General features: G+C 37.8%; 2 protein-coding genes across 4 annotated transcripts in view; both read left to right on the forward strand.

Annotated features, from left to right (window-relative positions):
• The window catches only part of LOC126412521 (vascular endothelial growth factor receptor kdr-like), an 864,770-nt gene that overhangs the window by 189,379 nt on the left and 648,347 nt on the right, over positions 1-27,044 (forward strand). The window lies entirely within an intron of this gene.
• The window catches only part of LOC126412522 (vascular endothelial growth factor receptor 3-like), a 224,798-nt gene that overhangs the window by 123,293 nt on the left and 74,461 nt on the right, over positions 1-27,044 (forward strand). For all 3 annotated transcript variants that reach the window (XR_007575302.1, XM_050082159.1, XM_050082160.1), the window contains exons 12-15: positions 2,246-2,401; positions 15,119-15,249; positions 24,254-24,431; positions 24,536-24,633. Coding sequence is in view for 2 of the 3 variants with exons in the window: in XM_050082159.1 (XP_049938116.1) it covers positions 2,246-2,401; positions 15,119-15,249; positions 24,254-24,431; positions 24,536-24,633 (563 nt within the window). In the remaining variant the exon portion in view is untranslated. The remainder of the gene's footprint in view (positions 1-2,245; positions 2,402-15,118; positions 15,250-24,253; positions 24,432-24,535; positions 24,634-27,044) is intronic.

The following is a 27,044-nucleotide window of genomic DNA, read 5'->3' on the forward strand; positions in this document are numbered from 1 at the left end:
GTTATTTCATGCAGTGTTGATTGTCTGTTAGCACTGACAGCTATATGCAGATACTGCTACTCTCAGTTGTTAAGTGACAGCCTTCAGCCAATTGTTCTCTGTATTGAGGATAAAGCCTGAAATTTGGTATTCTCAGCATTCTCTTGGTGCTGCAGATCCCAGAACATTGAGTTTCCTAACGATTTCCAAAATGGATTGTCCCATGCATCTAGTACAAACAACCATTCCACGTTCAAAGTCTATTACTTCCTGTAGTGTGGCCATTATCACATTGGAAATCTTTTCAGGTGAATTGCCTGAGTATGCTTTGCTAATGAACTGCTCTTTAAAGCTGTGAGGAAGAATTGAGAGTCTTGCTTGGGTAGCTCAGTCGGTAAAGGATTTGTTGTGAAAGGTAAAGGTCCCAAATTCAAGTCTTGGTCTGGCACACAGTTTTAATTTGCCTGGGAGTTTCATATCAGCACACACTCTGCTGCAGAGTGAAAATATCATTCTGCTCTTTTATACCTTGTGGATGTGATACTATGGCCATTTGTTCATAATGTGCACACTGCTATCCCATGGCTTTTGTCACCTTAGTGTAAGCCCATTGCATATTGCGTTCAGAAGCGGACGCGAAATAATGATGCTTAAGATTTTTTTGGTGACAGATCCATAAGAGTATACATTGCTATTTTAGAAAATGCATCACTGTTGCTTAATGTCTAAGATATTGGCTCAAATAATGAGACCTCACTGAATAGCATTTTGTTAGAGAGTAATTTGAGAAGACCTGCTTCCTTGTCAGCAATTTAGAATGTGCACAAAAACGAAGACGAATGTTCTGCCATTGGTAGAGTATTTGTAACAGCTGATTGTCTCATTGTACTTTCAAATGTGCACCAACTTCAAATATTAACTCATTTATGCAATTACCAGTTTCATCTTTTGCAGCCCTATCAATACATATTTGTTGTTCACAATTCATTATTAACTGTTGTTTACCGCATTGACCCATTTTAGTTTTGACAGTGTGTTGTTCACTCACTGTTGTTTTCTTAGATGAAAAAGGACTGGAAGAAGTAGCTTCAGTTAAGTCTGTGGGCATTACAATAGACAGTGAGCTAAATTGGAAACAGCAGATAAGTACTATTTTCAGTAAGCTAAGCTCAGTGATATTTATAATGACACAACTGACTCAGTACTCAGAGACCTCTTGTGCACTGTCCAGCATGGACTTCTTGAACCATACACGTGATATAGAGTAACACTATGGAGGAACTCAACTATCACAGGAATGGAGAGAATATTCGCATTACAGAATCAAGCCATTCGAATTATATTGAAAAAGAAGCCAAAAGAATTGTGTAAAAGTTGTTTCAAAGAACTAAACATTATAACCCTGCCATCATTGTATATGTTCAAGACCAATGTGAGTGCATTATGTGATCACTCAAAACTGGAGACTAATGAGACTGTTCATACACACAACACAAGCAACAGAAAACAACTGCGGTGCATTCCCTGTAGACCTTAGATTCTTTAAAAAGGACCCAAATAACCTGGCATCAAGTTAATACAAGCAATGCCAAGGGAATTACAAGACCTCAAAACTGAGGAAACAATCCCCACAACTCTAAAAAAGTTTCTGATACAAGGATAATTTTATAGTGTAGGTGACTACATTACCAAACATTGATCAAAAGTTCATCCTGTGAGTGATAAATCTCTCACATCATAAAAAGAACTAGCAACAGAAATCAGTGTTAAAGAAATTAACAATAATTAGGAACCACTGATGTATAATATAAGCTAATTAAATTTCACAAAATTATTATTATTATTATTATTATTATTTTATTTTTTGTATGTATCATAAGTCATTTTGTAACGTGTAATATTATGAATATACTGCATCATAAGTAATTGTGTATGATGTAATATTATATATATACTGTGAAAGCTCCCATGTTTATTTAATGGTGAGGTATTTTATGTACTTATATATTTCATATTATCTAGATTGTAAGCCTAATGACCTGTCACATGTTAAAAGTAGATATCTGTACAAAAGGTAATTTACGGGAACAATAAAATTACACACACACACACACACACACACACACACATTAAACCATACAATTCACTCTTTCCTGTGGTTCATAAGCATTGATTATTTTTCTTATTGAAAACATATGATTTCATTATTCCTGTGAATGAAGGAATATTATTGTTCCAAAATGTTAATAAGACAATCTGTTATCAGGTATTTCGATACGGCAAGGAGAAACAGTTTATTCATTTCAGTCGGAGTTGATAATTGCAAATGCATCGGAGTCTGATGAAGCTGAATATAAATGTGTTGCCTGTACACGCAGTCCAAGCAATTGCTCAGATGCAGTTTCCACTTTCAAAGTGGCAGGTAAGTTATTTTCACTTTATATAATTCATTAAAATTTTGTTACAAGTATTCTAATGAGAAATAAAAGTGAACATTGATTAAGAGAGGTTTAGTGTGTCCGCTTACAATAGGAACAGTTTTAAAAGTTACGTAACAATTATGTTTTCTGTTACGGTGATTAAAAACATGAGACACGAGCATTTATGGATATAAGCACATCAAAAAAGTTTTACATCAGCTTGGTTCTAAGAGTTCCAGAACATGTACAGAAAATTGGAAGAGAGATCAACATAAATACCATTTCCACCCTTTTTATTGCTCATGAAAACCACACATTGCATGTTGTATCACCTTCAGAGGTGGTGGTCCTGATTGCTGTACACACGGGTACCTCTAATACCCAGTAGCACGTCCTCTTCCATCGAGGCATGCCTGTATTCGTCGTGGCATACTATCCACAAGTTCATCAAGGCAATGTTGGTCCAGATTGCCTAACTCCTCAACTACGATTTGGTGGAGATCCCTCAGAGTGGTTGGTGGGTCACATCGTCCATAAACAGCCCTCTTCAATCTATCTCAGGCATGTTGGATAGGGTTCATGTCTGGAGAACATGCTGGTCACTCTAGTCAAGTGATGTCAATATCGTGAAGGAAGTCATTCACAAGATGTGCACGATGGGGGACGAATTGTCATCCATGAACATGAATGCCTCACCAGTATGCTACCGATATGGTTGCACTATCGGTCGAAGGATGGCATTCCCGTATCATGCAGCCATTACGCCATCTTCCATGACCAACAGCGGCATATGTTGGCCCCACATAATCCAACCCCAAAACATCAGGTAACGTCCACCTTGCTGCACTCGCTGGACAGTGTGTCTAAGGCGTTCAGCCTGACCAGGTTGCCCCCAAACGTGTCCGATGATAGTCTGGTTGAAGGCAGTTGCAACACTCATTGGTGAAAAGAGCATGATGCCAATCCTGAGCGCTCCAATCAGCAGGTTGTTGGGCCCATTTGTACCGTGCTGCATGGTGCCGTGGTTGCAAAGATGGACCTCGCCATGGACGTCGGGACTGAAGTTGCGCGTCATGCAGCCTATTGCACACAGATTGAGTTGTAACATGGTGTCCTGTGGCTGCACGAAAACCATTCTTCAACATGGTGGCATTGCTGTCAGGGTTCTACCGAGCCATAATCTGTAGGTAGTGGTCATCCACTGCAGTAGTAGCCCTTGGACAGCCTGAGCGAGGCACGTCAACAATAGTTCCTGGCTGTCTGTATCTCCTCCATGTCCAAGCAACATCAATTTGGTTCACTTCGAGATGCCCGGACAGTTCCCTTGTTGAGAGCCCTTCCTGGCACTAAGTAACAATGCTGACATGATTGCATCGCGCTATTGACCTCACTACAGACAACACGAACCGTGTACTTCCTTCCTGGTGGAATGACTAGAACTGATAGGCTGTTGGACCCTCTCCATCTAATAGGCACTGCTCATGCATGGATGTTTACATCTTTGGGTGGATTTAGAGACAGCTCTGAACAGTCAAAGAAACTGTGTCTGTGATACAATATCCACAGTCAATGTCTATCTTCAAGAGTTCTGGGAACTGGTGTGAAGCAAAACTTTTTTGATGTGTGTATTTCACTAGCACAGTACTCATTATTGTCCAGTGTAGTCTGTAGGCTTGCTGAAACTATAACAACAAGGTAATAGTTCCATGGTTACAAAAAGGCAATATTCTAATCAGAGTGAATTTTGTCAGTTCCATACAGTAGGTAAATGTAGAACATAAATTCTTATTCTCAATTGCCCACTACTGAAATACTACTTCAGTAATTTCTTCTTGTTCATGTGCCTTAGTTCCGTATCGGTGCAGAGTTGGCGTGGTTATTGATTTGGCATGGTTAGTTTAAGGGGTGGCTGGGTGCCGTTCCTGTGTCCCTGCTTCTCAAAAACCATATCCATGCTAAGCAACACACTGAACCACCTCGTTAATTCTCTGGGTGGTTTCAAACCATAGCCAGCACACCTTGCTATCCCGGAACTGATGCTATGTGTTGAGGTGTCTGTGGGGAGAGGTGCTAATGTCAGTTTCAATTTATTCCATAGTAAATTTATGTCGATATTTGAAAGTTGCTTTCCTAAAAAATTATCCACAATATCCATTAAAAAAAAAAGTAACCCATGGATCACTAAGGGAATTAAAATCTCATGTAAGAGGAAGAGGGAAACTTAAGTAAAGGCCAGAGTAAGTCGAGATCTGACATTACCTGCATGCTACAAACGTACAGTATTATTTTAAGGAAATTCATTAAGATGTCCAGAAGTATACCTGTCTTGATAGAAATAAATAATGCAGGTAATAAGATTAAAATTATATTGGATACGTTTGAATGTGAGACAGGACAGCTAAGATTGCTTTGTAATTAAACTAAATGACAATATTGTGACTGATAGTTCACAGGTTGCAACTGCTTTTAACAGACATTTTCTAAATGTAGCTGCAAATACAGGATTAAGTGATTCTGTCCCAGAAGCAAGAGAATATATTAAAATGCCGTTCTGCTAAACTAGAAGCAGTACTGACAACATTCACTAAAATTAATACAATTATAAAAATTCTGAAAAGAGAACCTCTTGTGGGTTTGATAGAACATCAAACAGAATTCTGAAAAATTGTTCCATCTTCATAACTAATGTCAGGTTAACTTCATAAGAAATTTGACAAGACAGATTTAAACAAACAATTATTGTCCAATTTCCTGACTTGACATCTTATTCCAAAATATTCTAAAAAGTCGTGAACTCAAGAGTAACCTCTCACTGAAGTGGAAACAACTTACTTAGCGGTGTGGATTCCAGAAGGGTTAATAGACTGAAAAATGCTATTTATACATTCACTCATCAAATAGTACGAGCCTTAAATAATAATATATCACCAGTAGACTGTATTATCTCTTAAGCCATCCTCACACTGGATGAGGCAGCTAATGTTACGGGCAATGCAGATGTGACATCCCACCTGGCTAGAGAGATAGTACTGTCGACCCACAGGGCTAGCAGGTTATTATGATTTGCACTTTCAGTGCTCTCCAGTCGCAGTATGTGGTGTTTGGTGTAACATGCACTGTAAGCGATTGTCAAGTAAAAGTAGAGGAAAACACAAAGATGATTCTGGACTCATTGATGGCTTAACAGTGAATAATGCTGTAAAACAATCTGACATATGCACTACAAGAAGTTGTTCCTTAACTCAAGTGAATCTTCATCCTATTTTTGTCTTTAAATTGAATATAGTTATAGTGTCTAATGTCACTTTGCACATAATATATGCATTTTCGATGTTAGTGTGACTACAATTACTCAGAAGTTATGTAATTCATTACGTAGAATACAAGATCGAGAGTCATTTTGTAATTATTTTGAATGGAAGTAAGATTTTTTTGAAGCACAAAGCTTCATAAGAGAAAAACTTCCAGTGTGAAACTTGGGTTTACTTTCTGATACAAACTGACAGTTACATAAAGATATCTGGCCATTAGGGAAACATGCCAGTTATTTGACTTTGCAACAAGAATTTCAAGAAATACATTTTATTATAACAAATCATGATTTCAAGAGAGCCTCAATTTGCTTTGAAACAGCTTGTATTCGTACTATGTACTCTGTTTTGAAGAAAGCCCATAGTTTAACTTGATACAATATGGAACATCATGAGTTCTATTTGTGATGTAAAACAATGTGGTGTCTCATTGGGTATGTTCATCTTCACAAGGCAAAAATCTAACATGCCCGATTCTTCATTTCACACTCCACATTGTAGTGGAACATGCTATTCCACACTGTAACATTACCAGCTCCTCCTCCACGTGCATTTTGAAGTTGCATGGAGGATAGCTTTAGAAAACCTCAAGTTTTATAGAACCGATTGCTTTACACTCAGATGTTCTGGATCATACTTAAACAGAATGCAGAAGGTTGCGCTGAATGATTTGGACAGTGTTGGGAAAGTAGGAAATTTAGTGACTGGAGGGAAAATCACAAAGGGATAATCCCTCAGGGTTCAAATTTTAGTCCACTCCTGCTCCTTATATATATTAATGACTTTCCACTTAACATTCAACAAGCAAAATTGGTACTTCACAGAAAGAAAGCAGAAGAAGAGATGGTAAATGATATTTTCCAAACAATTATTAAATATGTTTTCTGAAAATGGACCATCCCTGAATTATGAAAATGCCCACTACGTTCAGTTCAATACAACCAATAATCATAACAGCAATTGATGTAGCACATGAGCAGCAGTCAATAAATAGGGTAGAATGCTTCAAAAGTTTTGGGTGTGTATATATTGTTGAATACTTGAACTGGAAGAATCATATTACTGAGCTTCTCAAACAATTAAGTTTAGCTACTTTTGCTCTTTGTATAATTGCTAAACTTGAAAACAAACATATCAGTCTCCTGACATATTTTGCATATTGCCGATCAGTAATGTCTTTCAGAATAATTTTCTGAGGTAAACCCTGTCTTGGAAAGGAAATATTCCTTGCACAAAAGCAAGCAGTATAAGAATATTATGTGGTGTTCACCCACAGATGTCACATTTAAACTGCATCATCACAATAAATTGTTGTCTGCATTTGGTAGACTTCTGGAGATACTAAACTATCAAAGACTAACATAGTTTCTGGAAAAGAACCAGATCCTCTGAGAAGCCCAGCATGGCTTCAGGAAAAATAAATCCACAACAACAGATATGTATGAGTGCATACAGTACACCCTAGATGCTCTAAACAAAAACCAAAAAGCAGTTTGGAACTTCCTAGATTTATCAAAGGCATTTGACGTGATAGTCAACAATATTCTACTTAACAAATTGCAGTAATGTGGCATCAGAGGCATCCCTCTGCCTGGTTCAGATCATATATCTCAAAACAGGAAACAATTAGTAGCATTAACACTCTGTGATCATGGACTTATTGACACCTGCTACTCCATGGCAAAATCACAAAAGGTGTGCCCCAAGATTCAATACTTAGACCAGTTCTGTTCCTTCTTTACATTAACAACTTACTATTGTACATTAGTGCCACTACCAATATACTCTTGCAGATGATACCAGTATCCTCCATACCATTAGCAATGACATGAGCTGTAAGAGGCCGTAACTAAAGCCCGGTCCACACGCAACGATCTGTCTGCGCAGACATCGGCGCAGATGTCTGTACATGCAAAAGATCGCTGCAAATGTGGTGTGTTCACACGACACAAACCCCAATCTACTACTCGCCCGCCATCTGTCGGTGTAGAAAAGAAATATCAGTGGCAAGCGACTACGCTCCCCGAAAACGTCAAAATTTAATTCAGTTATTTTGAAAAATAGAAATGGAGGAAGTTCTGTTGTGGTCTGTGTTCGCAACTTGTGTTGCAAAAAACATTCAGACCAACCGCAGGAAACAGAGAAAGCGGTCAAAATGGTGCAGACAGTGGCTGCTAAAGCGAAAGCAGTTTTGTCACGTAAATTTACTGCGAGAGTTGCAGGGCGAACCTGTTTTGTTTTACATAACCTCGTGTTCCATTTCCTCGCACATTGGCACTCAAATTTCATCTTCAATTGTACTCCTGCTTGGTCTTGGCGTTTCTTGATCAGTAAGAAAGCCAAGTAGATCAAAATACCATAACGTTGGCTGGTATACTTGATCTACTCCTACACCAGAACCTCTAGATTTCTGAACTTTGGATAACTCTTTTCGGTAAACAGTTCGCTGACAGACTAATTTACTTGACTTGCCTTCATGAACTCATCTTTCAGGAAAGCGTAAATAGCTTCACATGTGTTGGGTATTATTTCACTCAATGCTTGTTTCGATATTGCAGATGAAAATCCCAAATCATTGTAGCTCCTTCCTGTTGCTAGGAATCTTAATGTTACTGCCAGGCATTCATGAGGAGAAATTTCCCTTCTCATACAAGTATTTTTCTCATAATATGAGGGGTTACATGCTTTAAGAGATAATTATAAGTTTCGACATCCATCCGCAAATAATTTCGCCAGTTCGCAACGAAATTATTTTTTTATTACCGTTTCTCTGTTTGCCGAGGCGCCAACTGCCCGCAATTTTTCAATTAGAGCATTGTATGCTGCTGTCTTTTTGTCTCGGTCACTATATTCTTTACTTTTAATCTTCCACAAACATGGGTGGTTTCTGTATATTTCAATGAATTCACTTACAAACTCTCGAGAACACTGACGAGTATCAGCCATTTTATTGCCCTGTGCACACAAATACAATCACTAGACTGAGCAAACAGCTGTTTCGCGCCAGATTTGCGACGATCTCCTGTCCACACGCTCCAACTTGTCTGCGCAGATGTGGTTTGAACCGACAGATTTGAGAGGTTTCGCTCAAACCTCCAACTCCAACTTCCAGGTTTGCACACACCTCAGGTTGGTGCAAATCTTCTGTTCACACGCAACGATCTGTCTGCGCAGATGTGATGTGCGCAGACATTTGCGCAGACAGATCGTTGCGTGTGGACGGGCCTTAAAAGACAGGTGATTGGTTTGACAGAAAATCACCACCTTTAACTTCCACCTCAGAATTGCAAAATATATGCCTGATATGGAACAACATAGCTCTGTAATATCCCCCACATCAGAAACAAGATTTTTAGCCCTGTGGATGTAGGAAATCTACCATGGGAAACAGAATCAGCAAAACAAACAGTAAGCTGAACCAAGTGTGCTAAGCTTTACTTATCCTCACACATTGCACTGTCCATTCTGCTTACTATGCACAATTTCATAGTGTAGTGCAGACTCTGGGGAGACTCCACACATTGCAGAGACATTCTCCTCATCTGGAAGAGAGCTATGAGAATAATGATCAGGGCAAAGCCAACTGACAGCTGCGGACCTCTCTCCCAAAGTTCATTCAGTCGTTCTCTTGATAGTCTCTCAATATTAGAAACTTGAAAGTTTGTTAAATGTGGTATTACTAAATTCAACAAAAATGTGGATGTTCATGATCATGGTAAAAGACAAAAACTGAAACGCCATGTTCAAAATCTGCGTGCCTCCACTTTCAAAAACTTAGCGTATAACCAAGGCATCCGACCATACAACAGTCTGCCACCAGAAATAATGAACAGGAGCTCTCCGCCCTTTTTTTAACAAAAATTTGAAAAACCTTCCTTCTTGTTAATGTGGCCTTCAGTCCAGAGACAGGTATGATGCAGCTCTCCATGCTACTCTATCCTGTGCAATCTTCATATCTGAGTAACTACTGCAACCTACCTCCTTCTGAATCTGCTAAGTGTATTCATGCTGGTCTCCGTCTACAATTTTTCACCCTCTGCTCATCCGATCCCTTGATACCTCAGAATGTGTCCTACCAATTGATCCCTTCTTCTAATCAAGTTGTGCCGCAAATCCCTCTTCTCTCCTGTTCTGTTCAGTACCTCCATATTAGCTACGTACCTACCCATCTAATCTTCAGCATTCTTCTGTAGCACCACATTTCGATAGCGTCAGTTCTCTTCTCGTCCAAACTATTTATCGTCCATATTTCACTTCCATACAGACTACTCTCTATGGAAATACTTTCAGAACATATTTCCTGACACTTAGATCTATGCTTGACGTTAATAAATTTCTTTTCTTCAGAAACGCTTTCCTTACCATTGCCAGTTTACATTTTATATCCTCTCTACTTTGACCATCATCAGTTATTTTGATCCCCAAATAGCAAAACTCATCTATTACTTTGAGTGTCTCATTTCCAAATCTAATTCCCTCAGCATCACCTGATTTAGTTAGACTACATTCCATTATACTCATTTTGCTTTTGTTGATGTTCATCTTATACCCTCCTTTCAAACCACTGTCCATTCCGTTCAACTGCTCTTCCAGGTCCTTTACTGTCTCTGACAGAATTGCAATGTCGTTGGTAAACCTCAAAGTTTTTATTTCTTGTCCATGGATTTTAATTCCTACTCCAAATTCCTTTACTGCTTGCTCAATATAGAGATTGAATAACATCAGATACAGATACAGGCTACAACCCTGTCTCACGCCCTTCTCGATCATTGCTTCCCTTTCATGCTCATCGACTCTTACAACTGCCATCTGTTTTCTGTACAAATTGTAAATGGCCTTTCACTCCTGGTATTTGACCAGTGCCACCTTCAGAATTAGAAAGAGAGTATTCCAGCCAGTATTGTCAAAAGCTTTCTGCTAGAAACATAGGTTTGCCTTTCCTTAATCTATCTTCTAAGATAAGTCATAGGGTCAGTATTGCCTCACGTGTTCCAAAATTTCTTACCCTAGTGAGATAAGCCTCTACATCCTTACATTTGTCCTCTAGCCATCCCTGCTCAGCCATTTTGCACATCCTGTCGATCTCATTTTTGAGATGTTCGTATTCCTGCTTCATTTACTGCGTTTTTATATTTTCTCCTTTCATCAATTAAATTCAATATTTCTTCTGTTACCCAAGGATTTCTACTAGCCCTCGTCTTTTTGCCTACTTGATCCTCTGCTGCCTTCACTACTTCATCCCTCAGAGCTACCCATTCTTCTTCTACTGTATTTCTTTCCCCCATTCCTGTCAATTGTTCCCTTATGCTCTCCCTGAAACTTTGTACAATCTCTGGTTTTGTCTGTTTATCCAGGTCCCATCTCCTTAAATTCCCACCTTTTTGCACTTTCTGCAATTTTAATCTACAGTTCACAACCAGTAGATTGTGGTCAGAGTCCACATCTGCCCCTGGAAATGTCTTAAAATTTAAAACTGGGTTACTAAAGCTCTGTCCTGCCATTATACAATCTATTTGAAACCTTCTAGTGTTTTCAGGCCTCTTCCATGTATACAAACTTTTTCCATAATTCTTAATCCAAGTGTTAGCTATGATTAACCTATACTCTATGCAAAATTCTACCAGCTAGCTCCTCTTTCATTCCTTAACCCCATTCCATATTCACCTACTACTTTTCCTTCTCTTCCTTTTCTTACTACCAAATTCCAGTCGCCCATGACTATTAAATTTGTCTCCTTCACTATCTGAATAATTTCTTTTCTCTCATGATACATTTCTTCAATCTCTTTGTCATCTGCGGAGCTAGTTGGCGTATAAACTTGTACTACTATGGCAGGTGTGGGCTTCGTGTCTCTTTGGTACAATAATGTGTTCACTGTGGTGTTCGTAGTAGCCTACCCACACTCTTATTTTTTATGCATTATTAAACCTACTGCTGCATTACCCCTATTTGATTTTGTATTTATAACCCTCTATTCACCAGACCAGAAGTCTTGTCCCTCCTTCCATCGAACTTCACTAATTGCCACTATATCTAGCTTTAACAGATCCATTTTCCCTTTCAAATTTTCTAACCTACCTGCCCGATTAAGCAATCTGACATTCCACGCTGTGATCCGTAGAACGGCAGTTTTGTTTCTGCTGATGACATCATCCTGAGTAGTCCCCGCCTCAAGATCTGAATGGGGGACTATTTTACCTATGGAATATTTTACCCAAGAGGACGCCATCATCATTTAACCATACAGTAAAGCTGCATGCCCTTTGGAAAAGTTAAGTATGTAGTTTCCCCTTGCGTTCGGCCGTTGACAGTATTTGCACAGCAAGGCCATTTTGGTTACTGTTACAACGCCAGATCAGTTATTCATCCAGACTGTTGCCCCTGCAACTACTGAAAAGGCTGCTGCCCCTCTTCAGGCACCATGTGTTTGTCTGGCCTCTTAATAGATAACCCTACATGAAGGTTGCACCTTAGCTACGGCTATTGTGTCGCTGATGCACTCAAGCATCCTGCCCAGTTGCAAAGTCCATGGTTCATGCAGTGTCAGATACAGAAAAACCTCAAGGAGGGGGCACTAAAGATACTGTGAGCTACCGTTACTTTTACTGTAGCAAAAAATAATAAAGTCACTTGCAAAGTTTAAGAAACTTTTATTTAAAGTGATTATACACATATACAAGACAATGCCTTATTATAATATAAAAAAGTTAAAATTGTGGTTTTCTTCCTTAAATGATGAATTGTATGTGCCTATTCTTCCTGGCAAATTGGTTAATTAAATCATCAATTGGACGATCAATGTCAGGGTGAGTGTTCAACAGAGCTAAGCCATTAAGTCGATCCTCCTCCATTGTTGATCTTAGCCATGTCTTTGTACGATGCAATGTTGAAAAACTTCTTTCTGCTGTTGCAATAGATGAGGTAGACAAGCAAATATTCTGTTCAGCATGTGCAAAGTAGGGTAGTCAGATCTAGGACAAACAGACAACACTTGCATAACGGAATCACAATCATCAAGGGTGTTATGCTCGTTTGCTTATATTGAAGACTCTCTCCCATTTGTTTCTTTTTAATCACAAAACAGTAGAATATTTGTGACTTTTCTCGAACAAATGCCAGACAGAATAACGTATTGAGATCAGTAGAATGGCCGCAATTTTTGTCGTAGGCATGTGTTAGCTATCTAGGTGCCAGACAGAAATGTATCAAATATGACGACGCGGATGTGTATGCTACATAGGAAAGTACAATTACTCGATAACTCGATTCAGTCGAGTCGATTGACAAAAGAATTGAACGAATAGCGTGTGGGCTGACTGTCAGAGGTGGTCCAGGTGGCAATGCGGCTAGCCCGACAAAGCGGGGTTTTGCCACCCCCATATGTATCCGCTTCTGGGTTCATGGGAGCTGCTTAATCATTGCTTTTACACAGTAACTGAATTTTTGGCCCATATTTATGAAAAGAAATATGAAATAAATTGCAGTAATGAATTTTGTACAAGAAGTAAACATTAATGTAAAATATATGTGGAATAGTTTTGTGCTTATTCCATCGAAAAATATCCAAATTGTGTACTCTTCTTTAATTATGCCAAGCAGACGTGTTTTGTATATATGTGAGAAAGAAATGGAGCTAAAATAATTAAGAACTAAGTAAAATCATGTTTGTACATAGAAACTTCTGGGCAGATTAAAACTGTGCCGGACAGAGACTTGAACTCAGGACCTTTGCATTTCGTTCTACCAACTGAGCTACCCAAGCACGGCTCATATCCCATCCTCACAGCTTTAATTCCACCAATAGCTCGTCTCCAACCTTGGGTAGCTCAGTTGATAGAGCACTTGCCTGCAAAAGACAAAGGTCCCAAATTCGAGTCTTGATCCGGCATACAGTTTTAATCTTCCAGAAAGTTTCATGTCAGCGCACACTCCAAAAGAGTGAAAATTTTGTTATGTTTGTACATTTCTACACATCACATCATGCTAAGAGTTCTCCGTATCAGTTGTATGTTTGTGCATCACCATGTGCATGTCTTGTACAGAAATGATTCAAAGGACAAGTAAATTAACAAATAAACATATATTTGCTAATGAAATTCATTGTAAATAATCCATCACAATTTGAGAAAAAGTGCTGTCCATACCCGCAATGCTAGAGGGAAAAAATGACATTTATTACCCATTGTTAAAATTGTCATTGGCTCAGAAAGGAGTTCAGTATGCAGCAAATAAAATTTCTGCTCATTTTCCTGATATCATATAATGTCTGAGAGGTAGCAAAAAAACGGTAGTTGCATGAGTGGAGCTAAAAATAATAATGTCTCTATTAATGCTTATTAATTCTATGACACTAACCATTTTATCTTGCAAATTGACTCATTCCAAATAATTTTATAAAAGAATTGTTCAGATGATCTGTGCAACATCCAACAAACGAATTAAACAAGCATAGCTACCTGGGCAGGTACTTTCATGATGGGTGCAGGTTGGAAAACACTAGCACTTGGTGAGGGCTGTTGGTGAGGGCTGTTGGTGTCTGTTCCAGGACGTTACATTACAAGTAAATTTGGGGTCTAAAATGCAGTGATCACACATTTTTATTTTTATTTTCCTCTTCTGTGCTCATAAACTCATTGTCTTGAACTTGTTACTGGTACAGTATTTGAAATTTTGTCACATTAGCTCATAAATGATCAGAATTTCTGTTTCACAAACTGTTGATTACATGGTACAAGTAGTACAGTGGGCAAAATTTAGTTGCAGAATTAAAGTTAGATCCTTTTCCAACTGCTGGGGAGTAACTAAAACACTGTGGGATGAGGCAACTGGACTTAATGCTCATTGCTTTGTGCTGTTGAGTTTCCAGTTAACAAACAGTAAGAGAGAGAGAGAGAGAGAGAGAGAGGGGGGGGGGAGGGGGGGTAGAACAGAAGATACGGATTTAAGAGCAAGGGTCCTACAGTTGTTGTCTGCATTTCCACTTGGCAAACCAACTCTTATTGTATGATGGGGAGGATACATTGAATCTCTGTATCAAACACCTCCATGCCCTTTCTGCTGTACTACATGCAAATAATACACATGAAGATGGAATGATGGTTTTGTTGGTAAGCATCTAAGCCGGCAACACTGCCCCCCAACCACTGCACTTTGTTAATCGCAAAGTAACTACGCCAGCAGCTGTGCATGTAATTTAGTGAACAGGGCCTGGAGATCTGTGTATCAGCATTTTATGCACTACTAACTAAATCCCACTAATTTTTAGCTCTTGTTGTATAAATATTTGGAACTAGGTGTCGAGACATAGTATTAGAAACATCTGTATGGCTTTTCCGTGAGAACTTTTGTTGCCAAACATTTTTTTGTGTCGCCACCCTTAATACAGTTCATTCCATTGTTGGTTTGCAGCTATGAAAAGCCCGCAGTTCAGCAAGGACACAAACATGAATGGCGGTGAACATCTCTTAGACAACCTGTCTCGGTACAGCCTTAATTGCAGGCCAAGTGGAGTTCCAAAACCTCAAATTGTCTGGATGAAGGTGATTATCTTTTAGCAACAAGTTTCAAAGAATTTTCTTTTATTTATAGAACAAAAGATGAAGATAGGCAATCTATCTTCTTTGAGGAGGGAGTTTGCACTTCACAGTGAGTTCTTTATTAATATATGCTACCTATCATTTACCAGTAGGTGAGTAGTTGCCAGAAGTCATTTTGTGTTTACTGCTTCCACTACAGAATTTCTGTTGTGTTAATGCATAAAAGTTATTAAACAATCATTGTACAGTTGTACAAGAATACTAACAAATTAGTATAAAAACTGAAATACATAACAAAACATCCATTGTAACTTGTAAACTAAACTCAGTTTTGCAGTACACAGATTTATATGTGTTAGTGGAAAAGTAATCACTCTAAATTCATTAGCAGATATGGAAAAGGTAGAAAAGAAATGGAAAATTAGTAAAATTGTTTTGCCTTGTTGAAGGGGAAATAGATCGAAGTGGCCCGGGGTTATTGAAGCTGTTGCTGTTGTCGGCGATTGTGTAATGTGTGACACATTCAGTGACTAGATGATAAAGTTTGTAGTTACTAAAACTGCACCATGTCATTTTTTTTTTACACTAATGGCTGATGTGTCAGTGTTTCTGGTCTCTCTCTTCCTACAATTTTTACTCTGAATAAGTTCATTCTGAAGTCCTCACGGTGAATTATGTTGTCCAATTAATTTTGATATCTTATTTATTCTGTGTTCTGTAGACCAATGTTGTGAACATTACACAGCATCTGGACTGAATCGGTTTTGCGATCTTGTAGTGTTTATTACAATTATTACATGGGATTAAATAAATAGTACAAATAAATTAATATTTACATGTGTACATGTTAGGCAAGTTTCCTTACAGAAAAAAATGTTGTAATTAAATGCATCCAGTGATAAGCTTTCATATATACCTGTTTGTATCTCAGGGTGAATATTCATGATGCAAGTACATTGCAGTTCAGAAACACTACTATTGTCAAAAATGATCTTCACAACAGTCATTAAGGAAAAAAGAGCTAATATTACCTAGAAACTTAATTTGTGGAGTTGAAGCTCCTGAAGTGAAGTGGATCCTCTTCTGCACTGTGCTCTGTGCTCGGGTTTTTAATGTCAAAGTAGAAATAATATTTTCTTCTACTATGATACATATTATTGGATTAAAAGAGGGACTTTTTCTCTTACAAAACACTCAAAAACGAATGTATGTTTTGTGACAATTATGAGAATGTAGTCCCAAAAAATGCTCAGCTCACAATTCTAAGATACTGAGTATGACTTACTTCTGTATATACAGCCTTTTGTAGCAAGTTTCTGATACCCCAAGAGACAATTCCTGTTGTATAACTGCTAGAAAGTAACTGTACTTTGTTGCTTTAGCAACATCTGTATTTGTGAAAGGGCAAACAATATGTAAAGCAAAAGCTTCAGAACAGTCTTTTGCAGATATCTGAAATGTGGCGTGACCTGTTGACAGAAGGTACATAAATAGTTACTCAGTGCATAGTATCCATGAGCACCTTATTTACTGTCATTTGAAATATGTGTACTGAATTATTGATAAAAATCATAGTAATATCAGGAAAAAGTTGTCTGCTAAGAGTTAGGTCTTTTACAAAAATAAATAAATTAATTAATTAATTAAAAAATTAAAAAAATAAATAAAATAAAATGTTGGACCCAAGACCAGTGGCACTCCACAAGTAACTGACCCCCATTCAGATGATGCCGGAACACCTCTTCTGCACTGTCCACTATCCAGTTGTGCTCAGACACACATGCTGCCCAAGTTGTAATTAGGTATTTTGCTTTCTGTAAGAGCTTCTATGACTGACAGTCTAATGCTTCTGATAAGTTACATTCTATTTGGAGTGACCTCAAATATTGATGGTATCCAAAATTTTGATTGCAAAATCAAATGTAGCATCTTTTGTTGATATCCCTTTTGTGAAACCAAAACTGGCTTTTGCGGATTATGATAAGGCCACCAATATGATAAGCAATCCTGATTGGCATTAGTTTCTCCAAAACGTTGAAAATATTTGTAACAAGTGATACTGGTCAATACTTGGCAGCATCTGCCTCATCTTTTATGCAGTGGTCTTACAACTATATAGTGTAGATGTTCAGGAAATATTCCCTGTTTCAGTACACCATCAAAACCATTCAATAGGATTTCAGTTAAATGCTTCACTCATATGTTAATAACTTCTTGGTTATGTTGTCCTCTACAGTAAATTTTTATTTTTAGAGTCATAATGATTCATTCAGTACCTGTATAGTGCCTGCAGATATTGGTATCTGTTTCATTCTGTTAGATAGAATGGCTTGTAGAAACTTTATATTCAGATTTCTGAAGGTTAGTGACCTATTTGTGCAGTTAATATTAATAATGTGTAATATGCACTATTTTTCATGCTCTTCTTCATAAAATTTCATATGGTTTCCATTTTGCTGCTTGAATATGGCCTCTGATTTAATGACTCATCATTTCTCTAGTGTCTTTAGTGCCCATCCATAGTTGGAAACACATTAAGTGTTTTGATGAAATTCTCCCTTATTTGTATTAACATGTTGGTTTATTGCCAGTGAATAAACTTGTGTAGAAGTTTCAACTGAATTATCAGGGAGGAGTGGGTTGTAGAAAGACATAATTGTCAAATAATGAAACATCATGAGAGGGTTCTGGGTGACAAAACCATGAAATCTTGATGTGTGTTTCTTCCTAATATGTTACTTAATAATCGATCTCCAATCTCTACTCTTAAAATGAATTTGGGCTAGTACATATAACCATGAACATTTATCATGGATCCAACTAAATACATCTGTTTTTGAGTGGAGACTTAATTCACCCTAATTAAATTAAGTAAATTTTACAAGAGTTATGACATATTCATTCTTATGTTGCTGATTCCTTGACTACTCTTGTTGTTTATTTTGAATGGATTGAACACAGAGTGGAGCAAACTTTGATGTGCCTTGCAGCAACTTTCACAAGCCATAAATAAACATTGCACAGACAAGCGTACCAATCTTGATTTTCTGACTATTCTATAGCTATGGTGGGGTCAGTTCTAGTGTCAGATTCCACTCATCGACTTTGAGCAATGACATCATACCTAGAACAGGGACACTAGATAGAGCAATATCTGAAAGTGCCTGATCAAATTCGTAAACAAACAAATGTAGCATCCGATAAAATTACAAACACAGTTCAAGTGATTAATTGCTTTGCTACAAAAGAAGAATTAAAGGTTAAGAAAATAAATTAGAACAGAAAAAGAGAAGTACACATGTCTGAAATAAATTATCATAATTTATGTGAATAAGAAAAGCACAGAGAACCTTTAAATCCAGTACAGTATAGTGCATGAAGAAGTGATAATATTGTAAAATAGGGTTAACTGTTAACACTACTTGTTAAATCTAATGGGACTAGTTACAAGTAGCGAAAATTGACAAGAAGTAGGGTCTAACAAGTACTGGAATCAGTAACTGGAATTGGGCTATATAGTTCAATTCTACTTACCAATTCCAACCATTCCACAATTTGTTATTTAGAGCGTTTTAACAAGAAGTGTATACACTAAAGTGTTAAAAGATTTTTGCATATGGTATTACTTTCTTCACTGGTATGAAAAAGAGAAAAATTTAGAAGCTTTATGTACAGTATTTATTAGTTTTTCGTAGTAGGTCTGACATCAGTAAGAAATCTAGAGATCCTACAAAAACATAGTCCACAGATTTACTGCAAATATGTCCAAAATTATGAGCCATCAAATAGCTGTAATTAGTAACTAGAATTGTCCTCTTCATCATCATCATCATCATCATCATCATGATGGACAGTTTCCAGCCTCTGGCTGTGTTTGTATGGAACATAGGCCTCTCTTTTGCCTTGCAATTGTCTCTTCTCCTTGGTCCAGTCTTCTCCTTTCTATATAGGTCAATTCTAGTTGCTGATTCCAACCATTCAATAATTCATTAATTACATCATTTCTTCAGCACGTGTGTGCACAAAAATGTAGGCTAATATGATTTCTGCAATTCTGATTTTTCTTGGAACTACTGCAAAAAAATTAATTTTGGAATCTGTTGTTATTGAACTTGAAATAAATACGTGGTTACGGTTTGAAAGTGAACATAAATGCTTTTATTAACATGCACAGAATGAATGTAATACAAGGGTGGCAAAACACAACCATGTTAATAGGAAGTCTATAAAAGCAGTCCGTAGCAACTGCGGCAAAGATGAATATGTAGCAGAGGCATCGATTCTAAATTCCAACACCCCCACTAGAAGCAATGTCTCAGTACTTCATTCTCGGAGTTCAAATTCTTGTGTTAGTTGCTGATGTCTGGTTCTTGGCAGTGGCTCCATAGTCATATCTGCAAGCATTCCATTTGCGGAAATTTGCTCCTCTGTGATTTCTCCTGTATCTATCTTTTCCATGATGAAATGTTGCCTGGTGTCAATGTGTTCAGTGCGACCTTTGTATGCACTTGTCTTTGACAGATCAATTGCACCTTTGTTGTTGCAAAACAGTCTTATCAGGCCCTGTTTTGGGAAAGGGGATCTCTCTCTTTGCAGACGTTGCAGCCAAAGTGCTTCCTGGCTTGCAGAAGGTAAAGTCATATATTCTGCTTCTGTCATCGAGAGAGCTACTGTTGGTTGTTTTTGTACTATTCCATGAAATTGCTGCACCATGCAAAATAAATAAAAGACCAGTGGTTGATTTTCTATCTCCTATGTCCTCAGCTCAGTCAGCATCAGTGTAACCTGTGATGTCATGATCACCTTTGGAAAATTGTTGCTTGAAGTCTTTAGTTCCCTTTATATACCTTAGGATTCACTACAGCTTGCCAGTGGGATATTCCAGGGTTATTATTAAACATACTCAAAACTCCAATTGAGTACACTAGATCTGGTCTAGTACCTAGTTGTGCATACATTTAGCTACCTATGGCTTCTTTATATGTGTCTTTCTTCATGGCATCTCTTTCTCTCTCTGTTTTTGGGCTCATTTCACGAGTTAATGTTTGGTTATTGTCAAGCAGAGTGGATACTGGATTACAGTCTTCCATGTATTACCTTCATAAAATCTGATTTATATAAAAAGTCTGATTCAACCATACAAGTCCAAGTTTATGATCTCTTGTCACTCAGATCCCTAGACAATTGGATACTTCTCCAAGGTCCTTTAGTTTAAGTTATTCCTTTAGTTGTTCTTTAAATGCAATTTTCTGTTGCATATTGTAACAAAATACCACGTCATCTACGTAAACAGCTACAATTAATATATCACTTTCTTGGTTTCTGTGATAAGCATATGGATCAGCGGTGGACCTGCTGAAATTTAAACTTAGTAGAACTTTGTCCAGTTTGATATTCCAACAGTGACTTCCCTGTTTAAGTCCATACACAGCTTTCTTGAGTATTTTAGTACCTTCATATTTGACTTTTTTTGTCACGTAGTCAACTGTGGGAATTTTAACATAAATTTCTTCTTTCAAGTCACCTTGCAAAAAAGCTGTCACCACATCACAATGATCATTGTCAAAGTCATATTTAGCAGGTAGACTAAACAAATATCTGAGTGAATTGTATCGTATCACTGGTGAGTATGTTTCTTCATAGTCTAAACCTTTAACTTGTGAACTTCCCTTAACTAAAAGTCAAGCTTTATGGCGAATTATCTGTCACTGTAAGTCTCTTTTTGATCTTAAAGACCCACCTAGCATCAAACGCTTTTTTGCCTTGAGGGAGGATAGCTGATTCCCAAGTTTTATTTTCTGCATGTGACTTCAATTCTTCTTCTATTGCTTGAAACTATTTCTCTTGTAGGATCTTGGATTGCAAAGCTTCTTCCAAAGTTGATGGCTCTGATTCTTGTGAATCTTCTTTAGTACAATACGTCACATAATCATCCATCTTCTTTGGTATGGATATACTAGATGATCTTCTGAGCACTTGCTGAGGTGGTTCTGATTCTTATTCTATTTCAACTGAGCCCGTTTATTCTGAAGTGTGGTTATCTGATCTGTTGTCCCTTGAGTCATCTTGAATCATAATGTTCTGCTCCTTATTTGTGAACGGAATATATATCTGGTTTGGTTCCAGCAAATGATCACATGTTCCTGGCTTGTTATTACTCTCTTGAATTGTTTCTTCTTTAAATATCACATCTCTGGATTTAATGATTCTTGTTGAACTGGATGGAACATCCGGTATGTTTATGTTTGATGCCATTAGCCAAACCGTTATGTAATTCTTCCATCACATCTGAGTGCAGGTGGTCTAATCTTCTGTGCCACAGATTCACATCAATAGACCAGGATGCATATTTTGTTTCTGCATTGCGATCACTTGGTTGTCCCATCCTATACATTCCGTTGATTAACGATGCTGTAGCTATCAATTTCTTCTCTGTATCTCAAATGCGATGGCCTCTATAGTCAAAAATGACTGAGTGACCCTGTTGCACTCTTTTGCTTATGAAAAGTAAATTTGTACTCAGCTGAGGAAAATAAATTACATCCATCACCTTAATATTTATTTTCTCTCAGAATGCCACAGCTTTAATATTCGTGCAACCTGTCCCTTTAACGGGTAAATTTTTGTTATTGGCCACAGCCACTTGTGAACTGGGAACTGATGCTACAAAATTTGAATCACATGGACGGTTTGACATGTGAGCTGATGCACCAGAATCCACAAACCAGTCTTTAGGCATAGCTTTAGTTGATGGTGGCATCATGAAGAATGTTTATTTAATTACTGATTTTTCACTCGCCTTGTTTTTACTGCGACAATTTTTCACTGTGTGTCCATATTTGTTGCAGTTGTAACATCTTGGACCTCTGGGATTGTGGTGTGAGCTGATTTGCTTGTCTTTTTTACTCGCGTGGAGTGCCATGTCATTAACATATGAGTTGCCACACGCTTCATCCTTTACTTTCTGTAGTAATTTATTTTTAATGGAAGTGCCCGCTATCATTGAGTTGGAGTTCTCTAAAGCCATTATCATTGGTTTTTACTCTTTAGGCAGCCCAGCTAACAAGATACATCCTACCCACTTGTCTTTCACTTCAAAGTTAAGATCATTCAATTTATTTGATGTTGAAATTATTCTCGACACATATTCTTCCACAATTGAACAGTTCTCTAATCGTGTTAGGAAAAGCATTCTCAACAAGCCTGTTCTTCAATAAAGTCCTTAATCCTCTTAAGTTTGTTTTAATTTATCCCATGCTTCTTTTGCAGATGACGTGCGCTGCAGATCCACGTAAATAGTGGGATCAACTAAGATTATTTTGGGCCTTGCGGTGCATATCTTAACTTCATCTTTTATCCCGCCCATTGTACATTGCCACAATTGTTCGTGCTATAAATAAGTTTTCATTGCAAATTGTAATTTTCTCTTCCTTTCAGTTTTTCAGTTACTGGCAACGAATTAACAGTGACTCAACTCATGATATTGGCGTTCCGTATCTGCATCTTGATGCGATGAAAAAACATAGTTTTTATTTACTTAAAATAAACCACTGGGTGACTGTGCCTGGGCCCATAACCTGTCGTTACTTAACCTTGAAATAAAGACGCGGTTATCGTTGGAAAGTGAACATAGATGCTTTTATTAACTCGCACAGAACAAATGTAACACAAGGGTAGGCTAAACACAACCATGTTAATAGGAACGTCTATAAAAGTGTCCGTAGCAACTGCGGCAAAGATAAATATGTAGCAGAGGCATCGAATCTAAATTCCAACAGAATCGGTAATTAGAATTGACGTAGATAGGAGGTCAGTTCTAGTTACTGATTCTAATTTTTTGTTATACACTGCAGTAGTTTGAGAGCAATTACAAATGTAAAAATGCTGTTACGTTTCAGTGCATAAAACTGCAAAAATAATTTCCATATGAATCATGGAGTGGTTGGAATCTTTAACTGGAATTTACCTACATAGGTTAATTCTAGTTATCAATTCTGATAGTCTTTATTTTTGTAGATATTTGTTAGTCATACACTGTCTTTTCGTTTAGAATTTAGTGTGTCAGTTTCTCCACATTTCATTCTACTGTTTCATATTTGTTGTCATTCATTTCATTTTCCTGTTGCATTTTAGTTTCTCCTCGCCCAAAACGCCAACCTCCCCTGTGCTTCTCCCGTTAGATTCAGTAATTAATAGTAAAATTAATGCTATTTTATAACAGTAAGTCTTCACCATGCGCTTTACTGTAATGCAATTTAAGGATTATCTGTGCTTTTCTACTTGCATAAATTGCGAGTGTACCTCTTATCAGACATGAAAATTTGTTTTTCATTCTTGTGCTTAATTATTTTCATTATCATCCATTCGTTTAGTTATAATTCATGACTGAGTTAATAACTGCATGAATGGGATTGTAATTTTATCGTATGCTACATTTGGTGTAGAGTATGATCCACTACCTTCATAGATTGTCTGTATGTAGCATCTTTGCCTCAGAAATGACATAATTGCTCAAAGCTGATGTGTGGAATCAGACACTAGAATTTACCTGCTATGGCATCTAGTCCACAACACTGCCAGGCTGCACCTGTCCTGATGACTGTCTACCAGCAACTCTTTCTTTACCCCATGCACACATTCTCTGTTGGACAACACACTCTCTCTGGCCCTGCTTTTGGTAGACAACAGTCTCACAAACATCATAGTGCCAACCTCCAAAAATAGTGCCGCAATCGGGTCAGGACCAGTTTTAATCCACAGTCTGTCCTTTGTGTTTTTATTAGCCATATCAGTTTCGTTTTTATTAAGCTGCTTTTTTGCTGAATTTTTAGTAGGTATTTATATAATTCTGTTAAAAATGGTTCATGCTATTGTAGTTACCTGAAAGATTAAAACAGGAAAAGAAAAATGCCCTCTGTAAATACTGTGGGTTGTGTGTTACAGCTTAATGATAAGTGTGTTTCATTAGTACGATTACATTTGTTTGAACTGTAATTTTTCATTCCAGGATGGAAAGCCACTTACTGTGAAGCCAAATGACACATCAATAGAATTTATGCATAACCATACTACTCTTGTAATTAAACAGTTCACAGCAGAACATGCAGGGTTCTACACATGTACTGCCATAAATCCCAGAAATAAAAATGACCGGAAATCAGTAACAGCTACATTGAAATTCAAAGGTTTGTTCATTTTTGTGTCTGTTCCTGATAACACAAGATATTGCACAAAATATAACCCAGTAACACAGATGATTCTCTAACACTTCTTTTTTTTCTATTTTTAGATGAAGGTGGTACGGTAATAAGTATTGTTGTTGCTGTAGCTCTAGTTGTCATATTTATTCTCGCTGCTGTACTTGCTGTAAAAATGCTAAGAGACAGAGTAAGTATTGTGAATTTTTCTTTTTTTCTTAAACACATAGTATTTTAATTTGTTTAAACTTCACTGTGTATTATGGTGGAAATGGCTTGTACAGTAACAAGTATACATATAAGCAAGTCAGTTCATTCCCTGTAGCATGTAGAAGGGGATAAAAGAATTCACCTACAGACTTCTTGTATTATCATTCCTTAAACACAAACAGAATGCATGCAGTGTCCCAGCTTTCGGAACTAACAATTTCTTATTGACTCAGCAGACGAATTTAATAATCTATGCTGGTCCATCATGTTTGCAAGGCTGAGAGATTTGCAGTTACCCTCTGCCTTGTATACAAGCTTTCTTGACCATTGTATGACATGATGGGCGAGTGGCATGCAGGCAAATACCAGTTGTTCAGGAAATCACCTTGAGATGACTGCAGGAATCAGTGCATAGGACTTCACGACAGCATCTCTATTAAATGTAATTGAGTTCAATTATTGCATCATTGGAATCATTACTTATGCAGCCAACCAGTTGCTAATGGTCTCTGCAGACTCATGAGCTCAGCTTGAGCAAAAAAGTCAGTGGTTCATTAAAATAAACAAACACTGGGTACAGACAAAACAAATCCCACAACACCACATAAAAAATTATGCAGGCTTCTGAAAGGCACAGTGTAAATAAATCCAGCAATTAAACTAGATAACATAAACCTAATCAAACAATGGAAAGTCCAGGCTTGATTAACAATAATATAGAGAAGACAGAGTGTGGCTCACCACTTATCGGAGGTGTAGAGTCACAGGTGGACACACTGAAAAAGAAGGCTAGAAATATTCCAGTTTTTGGACAAACTCCGTCAGAAGTGGGAAACTTTACACATTCAAACAAGTAGTAGTTACGCACACATGGCCACTGTCTGATAAGGCCCAACTGTGACTTCTGGCATGAGCAGCAAACTACCTGGCGTTGGTAATGGGAGTGAGCAAGATGTGTGAGTGGGGTGGGCGGGAGGAGAGGTGGCAGAAGATGCTCGTACTGCCTGTGGGAGCATGCAGGAATGTGATGGGGAGGCATAACCTACAAACAGATCTGTTTACTGCAGTGGGCATCTACATGGCACCATCCTACACTAACCTCTTCATGGGCAATCTAGAGGAATCCTCCATAATCGTCGGGAGTCCCAAACACCCTCAGTTGGTTCAGATTCATTGATGACATCTTCGTGATCTGGAATGAGGGTGAGGACGTCCTACTGACATTCTTCCAGAACCTCAACACCACCTCCCTCATTTGCTTCATCTGGTCCTCCTCAGCCCAGCAAGCTACTTTCCTTGATGTCAACCTCCATCTCAACCGTTGCACGAGTCTGCTGTTCACCATCACCACCATCTAGCATTCCATATTTGTTACATCGGTAGTGACAAGCTCCAAATTATTCAACAGTCTAACTGAGGCCTTCACAGACCAAAATTACCCTTCCAACATTGTTCAGAAACTGATCACCTGTAGCTCATCCCACAAATCACCTACTATCCCCCACATAACCACTATCTGGCCACAAAGGAGCACTCATCTCACAACTCAGTATTACTCAGGACTGGAGCAATTGAATCACATTCTCCATTATGGTATCAACTGTCTTTCATTGTGTCCTCAAATGAGAATTACCCAACCCACCCTTCTCACAGTGGCATTCTGCTATCCACCCAACCTATGCAATTTCCTTGTCTGTTCCTTCTCCACTACTGCTCCCAAACCTTTGCCGTTTGGCTCATATGCTTGCAATAGACCCAGATGGTGTCATCATAGCGACTATGATTACTAAAGTTAATAAATTAATCAAGAAGGCTAGGAGAGTACTTCTGCTAGAAAGAACAGATAAGCCGTTGTTAGCATCTTACATAGACAGTGGATTAAGACAATTTAGTTCCAGTATGATGGATGTAGAGGAATCATGGACAGAGTTTAAATGGACTGTAAATTATGCTTCAGAGAAGTATATGCCGAGTCAGTGGATTAAGGACCGAAAAGACCCATCTTGGTTTAACAATGAAATTTTAAAAATGCTGACACTCTTGTACTAGTGGTTCAAATGAGACTATGTGATGTTCGCGTGCTTTATTTCTTCATTAATTGTCCTATGTGTCGATGTATTGCATTGTTATACTGGCTGAAAAATAGGGGGGTGGGAATTCAAACGGAATACTTTAAATGATGTAGCAGACAGTTGCACAATTGTTTCATAGTTCTTTACTTGTGACAAAACTGGTAATTACTTTGGAATTAAGGGCTGGCTTTGCTAACATCTTTTCGAACAGAGCCAAATAAATACTTACAGAATGCCAGTGTTTTATTTTCCAAATGTTTATAATTAGTACAGATATTTATATTTGTTTATAAGTCAACAACAGAATTTAAGTTATGAA

Source organism: Schistocerca serialis, chromosome 7 (genome assembly GCF_023864345.2).
Source record: "Schistocerca serialis cubense isolate TAMUIC-IGC-003099 chromosome 7, iqSchSeri2.2, whole genome shotgun sequence".
Classification (NCBI taxonomy): Eukaryota; Metazoa; Arthropoda; class Insecta; order Orthoptera; family Acrididae; genus Schistocerca; species Schistocerca serialis.